Raw genomic sequence first — 13,772 nt, forward strand, 5'->3', positions numbered from 1 at the left:
GCATCAGGCCAGCTGTGATGTAGGAGGAAGGCCTGGGGACGGGGTAGGGCCTTGGCATCTCCAGTCCTCTGCCCCACACTCCCTTTCTTCCCAGCTGCATCTGACCAGGAAGCAGCCCTTGTGTGGATGGATTTGGCTTTCACTGGTCAACTTTCTTGGCTCTGCTGGGACACTCCTCCATCCCTTTACCTTTTTCCCCCTCCTTTGCCATTTCAGGAAGACAATAAACAACTGTAGTATGCGAAATGTTTTCATTTATATCTGATCCCTATGGTAGTTCTCGTCTTGTGGTGAGGGTTGCTGATCCTGGGCTAACAGTATGACTCAGGCCTGGACGGGAGACTGGACATTGGATGGGAGACATCACTTTTTTTAAAAATGTTTTATAGTGAATTCTGTGATAGTTTACATGGGAGAACATTAGCTTTACATTCATCCTATTGTATATCGTTTCATTGCCATGGTTACAATCCCCTCCATGCATCATTAACCAACCAAATGGTATACCCTGCAAGCCTGTCCCCTGGTCGTCAGCGCACAGGCCTTCTCACTCTCTGGGTCTAGAGTCCCCAGCCACTCCATCTCTTCACGTTATCGTCTCTGCCTCCATCTCTGACATCACTGGTTCTCTGGGTAGGGTCCGCTCTTCTCCCTTGATGGTCCCAGGGACCTCTGCTCCTGGAATGCAAATCAACCACACCCCTCCTTTTGCTACAAAATGTCTACTTTTACATTTCCAATTCTCACAGTCAGTCCTGATAATAATTATTCGCTTCTATATCACAAGTGACCTATCCTCATCCCCTTTCATCAGCTCCGCCCAGACAGATTGGATACTACTCAGTGGAGATTCTACCTTTCTCCGCACCCTCTGGATCTAGGCTCCCTCTTGAAAACTTGTAAGCCAGTCACTTCTTGCCTTTGTAGCCCCCATTTTGGGTAGTCAATGTCCAAGTTGCCCATCCCTGTCTACCCTGTGTATGAGGAAGTGGGGATGATCCTTGCTGTAAAGATTTGTTCCTTCTTTTGAGATACTACATCCATAGGTGTAGGTCAAATTCATCAAATTGTATCAGATTACTCTTTTTTCCCCTCTTCTTTCTTCTTCTAGTTGGAGACATCACATTTGAGGCCATCTCTGTACAACCAACTCCCCTTCTACAATTCAGGAGCCAGCAGGATCAACCTCTCTGGGGCTTCGGGAGGGGGAGGTAGAGAAGTTATAAGGTTTATTGTCACTGAATCAAGAGTGACTGAAGCATCAGACTGAGGAACATTAGAGCTGATGGGGTTCTGCTGAGAACAGAGTGATCTGAGAAGGGGGTCAATCCCGCTTCCTGGGTGCGCCTGCCTAGCAGTGTTGAGGCTTGACTTGACTGAACCTTGGGTGCGGATCCCGTGGAGCCCGAGAATTTCCTGCCAAGGCCCAGGCAGAGTCTTGGACAGGCCGATGTCTTGTGTTGTCAAGAGGCAGGGGTAAGATGACTGGCTCTGAGGGATAAGCTTCTGCCTCCATCAGCCTCATCTGATCCTTTTCTGGATTTGTCCCAGGTCTCCACTTCCTCTCCCAGAGGGACATGTCCACCTTCCTATCTCTGGGCAGTGGACAGAGAGACTTCAGAGAATCTCTGGAGCATTATTCAGACTGTCTGAAACGGGTCCCCAATTTCAGCCTCCTTAAGTCCTGGTGTGGCACTGTAGTCCTGGTGTGGCACTCGACCACACAAAGTCGGTTTGAACCGCAAGGTTGTGGTTCAAACTCATCAGTCACTTCTTGGATACCTTATACAGGGTCCCTATGAGTAGGAACTGACTCGATAGCACTTAACAACAACAACAAAGCCCCTCTAAAGGAGTCCTGGTACTAAGTGAAAGGTAGACAGTTCCAACCCACCACTGTTGTGTGGGAGGGAGCTGTGACAGTCTCCTTCCTGACAGCCTCGGGAACACTCCTAGGGTCACTACGAGTCAGAATTGACTTCATGGTAATGGCTTTGGTTTGGAACCTCTTTCTGAGTTCCAGAACTTTCATCCTGAGCAGTTGCTTGATCTTTCCTGACTGCTTCATCCCCTGAGACATGGGAGCCCCGCTGGCTTTGCCTCCTTTGGCAGAATCTGCAGGTTCTGTAGTGTCCACTTCTTGAGCTATCCTGCTTCCCCACCCCTACCCCCACATGCCCCTCTTCTTGTACTTTTCTCTTCTTTCTACCTACCTTCTCGTTACCAGGTGGGATTCACATTTGATTCAGAAATGTGAGGGCTGTAAAGGGCCCTACTGCTAAAGAGATTAAACTCTGCATGGGATAGGCAGGGAAACTGAAGCTGAGAGAAGTTGCTCAAATCGCCAAAGGTTACACAGCACACTTCCAGTTAAAATCAGGTTTCCTGACTCTCAGTCCCAGGCTCTTTCTTCTGTCCCCATCAGTGTTACATTTCTGTCACTGGCTATATTTGGCAACATTGCCAGTCCTATTTAATGATGTATTTAACACTAAGATGTTACTGATTGCCACAGGCAGATCTCAAGTCTGTCTCTTCCCCAGAGACAGATAACCAAGCTCTAAAGAAGGGATTTCAAGCATGATAGATGTTTTGGGGCAGGTGGAAAGTTCTAGTCTCCTTTCTTTTGGAGGTCTGGAAGGGACTATTTCCCCAGTTCCTGCTTCAGCAGGCATCATCTTCCCTATGACCTCTGGCTCTCTAAAGATGGTAGCTCCCAGGACAGACAGGTGATTATGAGTTGCAATAGAGTCAGCCCCAACACGAGTCCAGAGTGAGAACTGGGAGGAGGGATCTGGGGCTCCCAGGCTGCCTTATGCCAGGAAAGAAGCAGATACTCACTGAACCATAGCATTTAATAAAGTCGTTTTTAAGGGGTGGGATGACATTCCACAGTGGATGGGGGGGTGGAGGGGGGGCGGTGCCCTGATCCAGCACTCAGGTCTTCTGGAATTGACTGGTCTCCTTCTGGGAGGTTGAGGACTGGCTGGGGTGAATCTCTGAGCTGGGCAGTAATGGGTTCAGCTTTGATGGTCTCCTGTGGTCCTTGGAGTGTGTTGGGGCATTCTGTAGTTTGAAAAGAGAAGGGAGGTAAGTAGGTAGGTATAATTGTGCTCTGAGGCTGGGGGCACGACCCATTCTAGGGCATCTTGCCTGGCCAAGTCACACCTTGAGGATCCAAAGTCCAGTGTCAGACCCACCTCCTGACAGCAGGTTGAACCTAGTGTCCTGGTGTGCACAAAGCTCAGCAGGCATGTGCAAAGGCCCTGTGGCCCTTGCTAGTCCTCCATCCTTTCTCTTCTTCCTCTGGAGCCCCTGAACCACCAGCTATGAGCTTGGCTCAAGAACAGGGGAAATCAGGGTTTTTGTTTTGGGGAGCTGGTGGGTCCCTGGGGCTGAGATTGAGGGGCAGTTGTGAGCAGGCCTATTTGTTCTGGAGCAGCTAGCAATGTGTATCTCTGATAACAGGCTCCTGCCTGGGCAAGTTTGCCAAGTATGAGGGCAACAGTCTTGTTGTCCAAGAGGGGTGTGCTAAGAGGAGGAGCTTAGGTACCATTGAGGTGGGTGGGGACTTCCTTCTGAGTGGGCCACACACAAGCTACTCTGTATAGGAGCAAAGCCAGTCCTAAAGTACAGTCATTGCCAGAACATTCTAAAGATGCTCATATCCACAGCTGTCACAGTCCCCTTAGGCAGGTGGGGAAATTGAGACCCAGCGAGAGCTTTGGTTGGTAACAGCAGCAACTGGAGCCCAGATCTGACTCCCAGACCAAGAGCTGGCCCCCTGCATGGTTTTTTCAGGGCCCAGTGACTTGGGAGGCAGGTGGCTGCCAGTCCCACCCTCTGACCCCCCAGGAGCTCTTGTGAAGGTGTTACTCACAGGCAGGTCTGTAAAGATAGAGTTTGAGGTGTGTCTGAAGCCATACTCTTGTTCCTGCAGCCTCGTGGCTAAGTCCTGCTTCTCCTGTCCCCAGCGTCGGGCAGAGTCCTCTAACTGCAGAAAGGGAGACAGGAAGGGTCACTTGGTAGCAGAGCTCATACCTGAACCTAATTTCTAGGCAGAAAACAAAGCGCTGGGCCATGTGGGCTTGACACCGTCCCCAAAAAACTCAGATACGGCAGGAATGAGTGGGGCGGGGACCCCAAACGAAAGCCTAAGACACACATGGATCTTCCCTGATTTCCAACAGCATGCTGAACCTTGGCCCTGGTCATATTCAGAACCCTAAGCCTGGCCACAGGCTGAGCCCTGACTCGGTTCATCCTCTGAACACCGAGCCTGCTCACAGGCCCACAACCCTGAGGCTGCCCACAGCCTGAGCCTTGGTACTGGTGATCCTCTGAGCCCTGGGTAGATCTCTGAGTTTCACTTACCTGGCTTTCCAGGGCCAGGATCCGGCTCTGAGCTTGTTCCAGCTTGGCCAGGAGGTTAAGTTTGTCTGAGTTATTAGCGAGGACATCCTGTGGGCAAAGTGGAGACTTTGTGTATGGCCCCAGTCCAAGGCTGGGGCCGTGGACCTGTGATCTCAGATGGCCATGAGACACCGAGGGAGAAACCAGCCAGATCCTAGCTCCATACTAGGTGACCAATGATTGCAGAGTCTCAGACCTGGGCTGGACCCCCGCCTCCAGAAGCTCAGAACCAGGCTGGAATGGATTTGTCTTACAGCTGTTCTCCCCACAGAGTTTCAATATATGAAGTTTTTACATTTTGATTAAAAAATTGTGAAATGCACCAGGGAGTTCTTTTTGACACACAGAAGGGACTCCTGACCGGAGAGTCATTTTGTAACATGAAGAATCCATTTGCAAAGAGAGCGTTCCCCTACCCCTTGCATTTTATCTGGAGATCCATGATCAGGTTTGTTTTTCAAACAGAACTCACCTCCGGAGGGTCACGGATGAAGAGAAAAACTCTCCTGGACCCTGCCCACCACTCTTCTGCAGGTTTGCCTAAAGCAGGAGGCACCTGTAACAGCCTTGGAAGTGGAGTGGGGCAGGGCGTTTCCGAGGCCTGAGGCACCCACCTGTCTGGGCAGGGTCTCTGTGTACTTGGAGTGGTTTGGCCCATCTGTCTCTCGAAGGCTCTCAGCCAAGTCTCCTCCTGCTCCCAACTCCCTGGGGTCCACCTGGGATGGGGAAAAGGGCTCTCCAAGGCTGTATGAATCCAGGCTGAGGGGCAGGCCAGCCAGGTAGCCAAAAGGATCAGGGGTCAGTCAAAAGGGCCAGTAAAAACCAAATGAGTTGCCAGCAAGTGCTGTCATGATTCTGACTCATGCCATCCCATGTGTTCCAGAGTAGAACTGAGCCTCATAGGAAATGACCGCGGCCTTTTAGGAGTAGGTCTTCAGGTCTTTCTTCTGAGGTGCCTCTGGGTAGAATCAAACTGCCAACGTTCTGGCTAGTAGCTAAGTGTTTAACAGTTTGCCTTACCCAGAAATTCCTAAGGGGCTTGCTTGCTCCCAGGATGACAGATGAGGGTAAAGGTAAAGCTTACAGATGTACGTGTTCCCCAGGAGAAAAAGAGCAAGGCCTGAGAGCTAGGACTTCAAGAGACTTCAGACAAATGGGAGACCCTGGCAAGCCTAATTCCTGGTCTTGATCTTCAACTTGAACCCTGCTGCGGGTGATTGCTGGGTACCCTGGGGACTAAGGGATGTCCTGGCAGCTCTTACCGGAAGGGCCTGCTGCTGCAGAATGATGGGAGCCGGCTGGTGGCGAGTTTTATCCAGTTCTGCCCGCAGCCTTGAGTTTTCAGTCAGTAGCACCGAGTAAAGGTCACCAGGCAAGTTCTCTCTCACAGAACCCAGGGGAAGGCCAGAGGCTGAGAGTGTGGGGAAGGCTGCAGACGTGGCCACAGATATTCATGAGGTGGATTTTCTGACCTCAGCATTTGCTCCCATGCTACTTTCCCTTTGCTCACACGCTTTCAATGGCTCCCAACTACCAGTGGAATCTCATCTACTGTCTTCAGTCAATCCTTTAGCTCTTCAGAATCTGACCCCTAGTTCTCCCTAGCCATCCCGCCCTGACTGTGCAGTTCACTTCTTCTCAGTTTCCCCTTCCTCTGTGGTCTGCACACTCTTCTCTCTCCTGGTCTTTGCCTCCCTGTTTCTCCTCCCCAGTTGTCTTTTTCTCACCCAGGGTTCTGGAAATGTAGGGCTCAGGCTTTTCTGCTTTCTAAAGGCCTCCAGAAACAGCCTGTCCCCAGGAGCTCTATTTGTCCTTCCTCCCCAACCCTTCTGAACTTTGTGTTTGGGTAAAAGCTGTACTTTTGATCTTAAATGGTTAACCATTCCATGGTATGTGTGCCTTATAAATGTTGGTTGGCTGAAAACTGAGGCATGAGGGTGAATTCAGTTCCAGATCCTGGGTGACCAAGACTTATAGAGTTCTACCAGTTTCTACTTGACCAGGAAGTCTGGTCTTTTTATTTGAATTTTTTAGAATTTAGAATTTTGTTCCACATTTTCTCCCACTCTCTCCAGGATGTCGTAATAAGAATCCTTCAGAGAAGCTGGTAGTGGTAGCCAGCATCATGTAGTTCTTCTGGTCTCAGGGTCATGGAGATGAACGTTCATGTGGCCCATTAACCCACTGCACTATTTGTTTCCAAGCGCACCTTCTTTCCTCCGGAGAGAGAGAGCCTCTCAAGAGTTTAAAGATCCCAGACACCACTCACCAAAGTAGGATGTAGAACATTGTCTTTGAGGACTATGTTAAGCCAATTGACCATAGTGTCCTCCCAGACTATTGTCCTGAGTCCCCAGGCCCAGGCTCGTTCCCTCAAGGTGTTTGCTTGTGTCTAAGAAGTTTTCAAAACTCTGTCCCCTTGTATGCTCTACCACATCACAGATATATTTGCAGCAAAGGTATACAGCTGTCTACAAATATCCTGTCAAATCTTTATATATTTGTGGATATATACACACCCATTGAGCCTGAGTGTCTAGTCACACATCTACCTTGTACATAAATCATTGTTATGAGGCAGACTCTTTTATTTACTCATTTATTTTCCTAATAGTATCTTCTCCCCACCCCAGTTCATTTTTTCTCTAAATTTCATTGATTTTGTTGTTGTTGAGAATATGCACGATAAACCACACACCAATCCAACCATTTCTGCGTGTAAAATTCTGTGACACTGATTAGATTCTTTGAGATGTGCAACTGTTCTCTGAGTTGTTTCTCCTTCACTGACATCAACTCATTGTCCCCAAAGGTTCCTATCAAATCTTCGGAGTTGCTGTCGTCTGTTTGATCCCATATAAATAGTTCTTAAAAGAGCATAATGCTCAAGGCATACTTTTAGCAAAACTATTTTAAGATGACTACAGGGGATATTTTTGGTTTAAGGTTTAAAGATGACCTCAGAGCAATAATTTCAGGGTTTTATCAACTCTCGATAGCTCCAGAAAATCTGGAGTCTATGAGAATTTGAAATTCCGTTCTGCATTTCCTCTCTTTTGATGAGGACTTTTTAATGGAATCTTTGATCAAAATGTTCAGTCATGGTAGTTGGGAGCCATTCAATTCTTCTACACTCCTGACAAAGGAGGCAGTTGCTCAGAGAGGCAGAATCCTTTAAGACACGGGGTTATGAGGAAAGAATTCAAAGGGTCCTGGAGTGAAGAAGTTGGGCATTTTTGAGCCAGGCAGCCTTCTCCTACCCTCCCTGAACTCCAGTCTGCCCTGGCCCACCCTGGAAGACTGAGTTCTTTTCTAGCCTGGCATTTGACACACACTGTTCTGAGGGACTCCCGGATAGGAGGGAAGGTGCTCAGAGGACCTCTGGAAGCACTAGGTGGTCAGAATGAATCGGGGAATAGCGCTTTTTGGGTCTCTTAGATCCATAGATAGAACTGCTTTTGTGAGGCACCCTATTAGCAGGCTGTCCTGAAGCTGAGAAGCTCATTGAAGGCAGGACCTCCAGGAACTCACCTACAGTGGGCTTTCCCTGCAGCCTGTTCAGGTGGGGCTCATTCCTGTCCCGCAGTTTGTCCTCTAGGACCCGTTCCATCTTCTCGATCACCTGGAAGGCAGAGGACAGAGGCTGGGCTGGCTTCAGGTCTCCATACTTTCCAGCCACAGCTGGGTCCTGGCAGTCTGGCCTGTGGCAGGCTGGCAGCTCTGGCACCAACCTTTTCCTGGTGCCTCACAGTCTCCTCCAGGGCCTTCACCTTCTGCAGCCTGTCCTGGTAACTTCTCAGCAGCACAACCTGGGGCTGCTGAGCCTGGTACCAAAGGAGCAACTCCTTTTCTCGGTCATTCTTCTGAAGGGAAGGAGAATGGTACCTGGGCATCATCCTTGGCCCTGGGGATCCACCCTAGACCCCTTTTCCTTCTACTTCCTCTTTCCCTTTAGATGCCCCCACCCTAACTTCCCTCTTGTTCCCCTCGTTCCCTGCCCTTCAAGCCCCAACTCACTCGAATCAGCTCATTCTGCAAATGCTGCACCTTGTCCCTCAGCTTCTTCATATCCACCTCACTCAGCAGCAGTTTCTGCCTCATGGACACTGTGTTGGAGGCCAGGGGTGGGGACAGCTGGCTCAGGGAGGAGGCCTGTCCTGGCTCAAACCAGTAGAGCTATGGGGCCAAGTGTTTCTCAGCTCTAGAGCTTGAGACAAGGTTGGATTCCCATGTGTTGTGGTTTGAATTGTGTCTTTCCAAAAGATGTGTTCAAGTCCTAATCCCTGGGACCCGTGACTGTGAATTTATTTGGAAACAGGGTCTTGGCAAATGTCATTAAGTAAACATGAAGCTATACTGGATTAGGATGAGCCCTAAATCCAATGACTGGTGTCATCATCAAGAGAGGGAGTCTTAGATACAAACAGAAATGACCATATGAAGACAGAGGCAGACAGTGGAGTGATGCAGTTAACAACCAAGAGATACCAAAGATTGCCGGCAACCGCCAAAAGCTAGGAAGAGGCAAGGAAGGATTCTTCCCTAGAGCCTCTGGAGGGAGTGTAGCCCTACTGACACCTTGATACTGGACTCCAAGCCTCTAAAATTGTGAGAGAATAAGATTTTGTTTTTGTAAGCTACCCTGTTTATGGTGCTTTGCTATGGCAATGCTAGGAAGCCAATATATCATCCTTGTGAGGACCTGGTCAGGTACGGACTAAGTGTGTGTGTGTGTGTCCCCACCAGCCTGAGTTGAGTACTTGGAAAGGCTATCTTTCTCCCTCTCCTATGATCCAGAGTGATGGCCCAGTTTGGAGTCCAAAAATGCCTTTAGTAGCCTGTATGTCCTCACCCAGGTTCTGGACCACCTCACGTTTGTCCAGCTCTTCCTCTGCCTCCTCCAGGTTCAGGTGACTCCTCAGCATGTGGTTCTCAGTTTCCAGAATGCTGGCCTGCTTCCGCAGTGCGAGGATGTCCTCAGCCATCTTCTGCATGGCCCGCCGGTAGTTGTTCATCTCCTGTGGCCCCAGAGCCAGAGGTGAGCCTCCACCCCACACCTGCACCCACACCTGGAAGTCAGTGAGCCATCCCAGGGCTAATGAGCTCCAGGATCCCCAAGCTGGGTCCCTGTCTTAGCAACTTCCGGAATGGGTGGTTATGATTTGTATTAACCCCTGGGGATGGGCCTGTTGACCAAGCAAGAACATCTGAGCACATATTCACTCCTGGGGGAGCTTCCATGGTACTAACTCAGGGAGGCCTCAGGGCCCAGGCACCAGATGAAGAAGCCTATGAGCAATAGAAACATGGAAGGACCAGGGGCCAGGTTTCCAGACTCTAGCTAAGTCATAACCACTTCTTTATTTTTCTCATTTCCTAATTTCTTCTCCTCTCTGAGGTCACTGGGAACCCAAGGAAGAATCTCTCTGAAATTCCACCAATGCCACTTGCGAACTGACTTCAGGCACCAGTCTCTAACTGTCCCAAGGGCCAGGAGGAGACACAGGTAGGTCCAGAAGACCCAGTGTTAAGTTTGTGATTCAGCAGAGAGATCTGGGATGTGAGGTTGGGGGCCAGGAAGCTGGACTCTCATTAAACTGGAAATGACAGTGATCCCCTCTTTGATGTTTGTTGAACATTTATATATTCCAGGTTCCCCCTAAGGGCTTTATGTGCCCTAGCTCACCCAGTTCTCACAATAAACTGATGGGGTAAGTATTATTACTATCCCCATTTTACAGATGAGGAAATCAAGGTCCAGAGAGGCTAGTAACATGCTTCATTACAAAACTAATGAGTAGCAGAGCCAGAGCTTGACATCCAGGCAGGCTGGAGTGTGAGTCTGTGTTCTCAAGCCTGTATAGTCCTGCCTCAATGTCCCCTCCGCCCCTGAATACCTTTCAGGCTTTAACCTTCTTGTTTCAGAAGGGAGTTCAAACAATATATTGTGAAGTGATAAAAGCAGGCTACCAAAAAGAATGAACAAATGAGTCTCTACGACTCTGAGATCAGAAGAACTAGATGGTGCCCTGAAAGGAATCACATTAGAGGATCCCGGATAGAGTGGGAGAAAATGTGGAGCAAAACTCAAAATTATTTAATAATCATAATAAAAGACCAGGCTTACTGGTCAGAAAGAGACTGGAAGAGACTATGACTCTGGACCACACTTCAGGTCTGGAATGGAACACACCCTTCTTGCCCAATTTTCAGCCAAGTAGTAGATAGATACATAGAGGGGACAACAACACTACTAAGGTAGGCTCACCATGGAAAGGTCAGTCAGTCAAAATCAAAAGGGCAACATACGCCTAGGGACAAAGTTGAGAAGGGACAGGAAGGTGGGTAGAACAGAAATAGGAACAATAGGGAGGAGTCAGATATTTGTTGTTGCGTGGATGGGATTGTAATCATTGGGATGAAACACAGCGTATGATTTGTTGAACGTAAAGCTGATGATCTTGTCTGTAAACCTTCACTTAATTCACAATAAAAAGTTAAAAAAACTATCAACCCAATTTTAAGGCTTAAAAAATAAATAAATAAAAGAATGATTAATTGTGTTCCAATTTGGAAAACTTTCCATGTCCGCCTATACATGTTGCATAGAAAAATAAATAAGCTACATTTGCATGCATCTGTGTTATAATCAGAGATTCTCTTGAGCGAGTCATGAAAAAAGTCATAAAGGGAGTTTCTTAAATTTAAACTAGAAAAGTGGGGTGGGGGACCCAAGAAGTGATGTTAGACACACACATCTCAAGGGGGGAAGAAGAGGTGGGAACTAGGCTGAGGGTGGGGAAGGAGAGGAGGGAAGTGAGTCCAGCAGGCATTTACTAAAAAGCCCTGGTGACATGGTGGTTAAGCACTTGGCTGCTGGCTGAAAGGTCGGTGATTCGAACCCACCAGCCACTCCGGGAGAGAAAGATATGGCAATCTATGTCCATAGAGATTTACAGCTTTGGAAGCCCTGTGAGACAGTTCTACACTATCCTTTAGAATCGCTGTAAGTTGGCATAAACGAAATGGCAACAAGCTTTGGTCAAGGCATTTGTTGAGCTTTGGCATTTCATCCACTTTCTGAAGCTGTGGGGAGGCCCTGTACATGAGGGTGGGGTCTGCCAGGCGCCTAAACCCCCAGGAAGCAGAGCTCTGTCCCAGCCCCTACTGGACTTCATGCTGACTGGGGGATTGGCCCGGCTTCCAAACCCTGTTTCCCACCTGCTACACAGTGACTTCCTGGAGAGGGGTCCTAGACAGCGGGAGCTCATCAGACACCATTTGTCACCTGTTACTGCCTGGACTTCCTCTAACCAGTGCCAGTGTTGGTCTTGGTTCTTCCAGATATGCCCATCTGGTATCCCCAGACAGCACATTAACTAGGAAACTCAGTTCTAAGACTGCAGACACTTAGAGCTTTGTGGTCAGGTCCAGGTCACTTGGCCACTGACATTCTGTATGAGTGGGGATAGACTCCTTTACCTTTCTGAGCCCCAGACTCCCACAGAGCAGCTATGAGGTTGCTGAGAGGTGTGAGGCAGTTGGCATAGGGCTTTGCCCAGGGCAGGTATCATTTGGAGGTATAATTCTTATCCCATCCCATTTCGGTTCTAATGGCTGCTTCAATCAACAAGTCAGACCCTTTCTTCCTCCTTGCTGCTCCCAGGCACCTATACCCTTGTGATTTAAACTCTCAACTTATGGCAGCCCTCTTCCAGTACACAGTCAAGAGGAAGCACATGTTATTTTGGAAAAAGAAATCCATGCCCTTGCCTTCAAGTTTGGCTCAGACTCTGGACAATGGCAGCAGCATCCAAATAGACTTCTTGACTTCCAGAGTCATGTCTTAGACACACTCACGTCCAAGAAGGCATCTTCAAGGATGTCTACTGCAGTACAGTTCAAGCACCCTTAAACTCATCCTCTGAACTACAGGCAGTGGTTAAAAAGAATGACCTAGGTTTAATCATCTGGCATGGAGACATGCCCTGGCAATACTGTTAAATAAAAAAAGCATTTGGCAGATGAATATGATCCCATCCATAACTAGTGTGTGTGTGCATGTACATACATGTATGTATATACGAACAGTGAATAATTCTAGGTTTGGGGGTTGAAAAGGCATATTTGTTCATTTCTGATATTTGAATCTTCTACTGAGAATGTCTTTTTAATATTATTTATTTAGTTTGAAATAATTTAAACCTAAATAAATTGACGGCGGAGTCCTGGTGTGGTGTTGCAGGCTAATGGACTGGACTTCCAGGTTGGTTTGAACCTCAAGGTCGGCAGTTCAAAACTCACAAGCCGATCCTTGGAAACCCTATCCAGGGTCACTATGAGTCAGAACTGACTTGACGGCACTCAACAGCAACGTACCATATTCATGGACTGAAAGATATAATATAAAGAGTTAGCTTGCCTATAAATTGATTAATAGATTCAATGCAATCTCAACCAAAATCAAGCACTTTATGTGTATGGGTGGAACCAGACAAGCAGATTCAACAATAGATTAGAAGTGAAAAGGCAAGTACAGCCAAGAGATGTTTTATAGAGGAATAACATGCAAAGATTTGCTTTATCAGTTATCAAGACTTACTATAAAGCTACAGTAATTAAGACAGAGAAAAATTGGTACCAAGATGGGCATAGAGGCCAAAGAAACAGAACAGACAACACTTGACATGGAACACTATAAAGAACCAGAGAAAGGACTGTCATTTTAATCAATGTTCTTGCGTCAATTTGATACTCACATTGAAAAGGGGGGAAACTTGACTCCTATCCCACATCATAAGGTGCTTTGGGAGCGTAGTAGTTATGAGTTGGGCTGCTAACCTCAGGGTGAGCAGTTTGAAACTACCAACCATACCATGGGAGAAAGATGATGTTTTCTGCTCGTCTTTCTGAAGCTGTGGGGAGGCCCTGTACATGAGGGTGAATTTACAGCTTCTGAAACCTTATGCAGGGTCTCTATGAATGGGAACCAACTCCACAGCACATAACCCTACTCTCCAGCTCATATCATACACCAAAAATAAAATTCCAGATGAATTTGTAGATTGCACCATGAAAGGTAAAGCAAGAAGTCTTCTGGAAGAGAATGCATAAAAATATCTTCATGAATATGGGTAAGGGAAAGAGTTTTTAAAACAAGACACAAAAAACACAAACCAGAAAGAAAAGGAACAACTATACACTGAATACACTCATCCAAAGACATCAGTAAGAGGGTGAACTGGCAAGAGAAAGAACGGGAGAAACATTTATAACATACATAAAAGGTAATGCTTACAAATCAATAAGACAGATCAACTAATAGGCGAATGGGCAAGAGACCGGGAATTGGCACAAAA

General features: G+C 47.7%; 1 protein-coding gene across 1 annotated transcript in view; it reads right to left on the bottom strand.

The window, feature by feature from the left end:
• Window positions 1-2,937: 2,937 nt before the first annotated feature.
• The window catches only part of CCDC33 (coiled-coil domain containing 33), a 136,444-nt gene continuing 125,609 nt past the window's right edge, over window positions 2,938-13,772 (bottom strand). The window contains exons 13-20 of the mRNA XM_006866491.1: window positions 9,266-9,431; window positions 8,431-8,519; window positions 8,145-8,276; window positions 7,945-8,035; window positions 5,676-5,842; window positions 4,375-4,461; window positions 3,881-3,994; window positions 2,938-3,066 (exon numbers count right to left, since the gene is read on the bottom strand). Of these exons, the coding sequence (XP_006866553.1) occupies window positions 2,938-3,066; window positions 3,881-3,994; window positions 4,375-4,461; window positions 5,676-5,842; window positions 7,945-8,035; window positions 8,145-8,276; window positions 8,431-8,519; window positions 9,266-9,431 (975 nt within the window). The remainder of the gene's footprint in view (window positions 3,067-3,880; window positions 3,995-4,374; window positions 4,462-5,675; window positions 5,843-7,944; window positions 8,036-8,144; window positions 8,277-8,430; window positions 8,520-9,265; window positions 9,432-13,772) is intronic.

Source organism: Chrysochloris asiatica, unplaced genomic scaffold, assembly GCF_000296735.1.
Source record: "Chrysochloris asiatica unplaced genomic scaffold, ChrAsi1.0 scaffold00092, whole genome shotgun sequence".
Lineage (NCBI taxonomy): Eukaryota > Metazoa > Chordata > Mammalia > Afrosoricida > Chrysochloridae > Chrysochloris > Chrysochloris asiatica.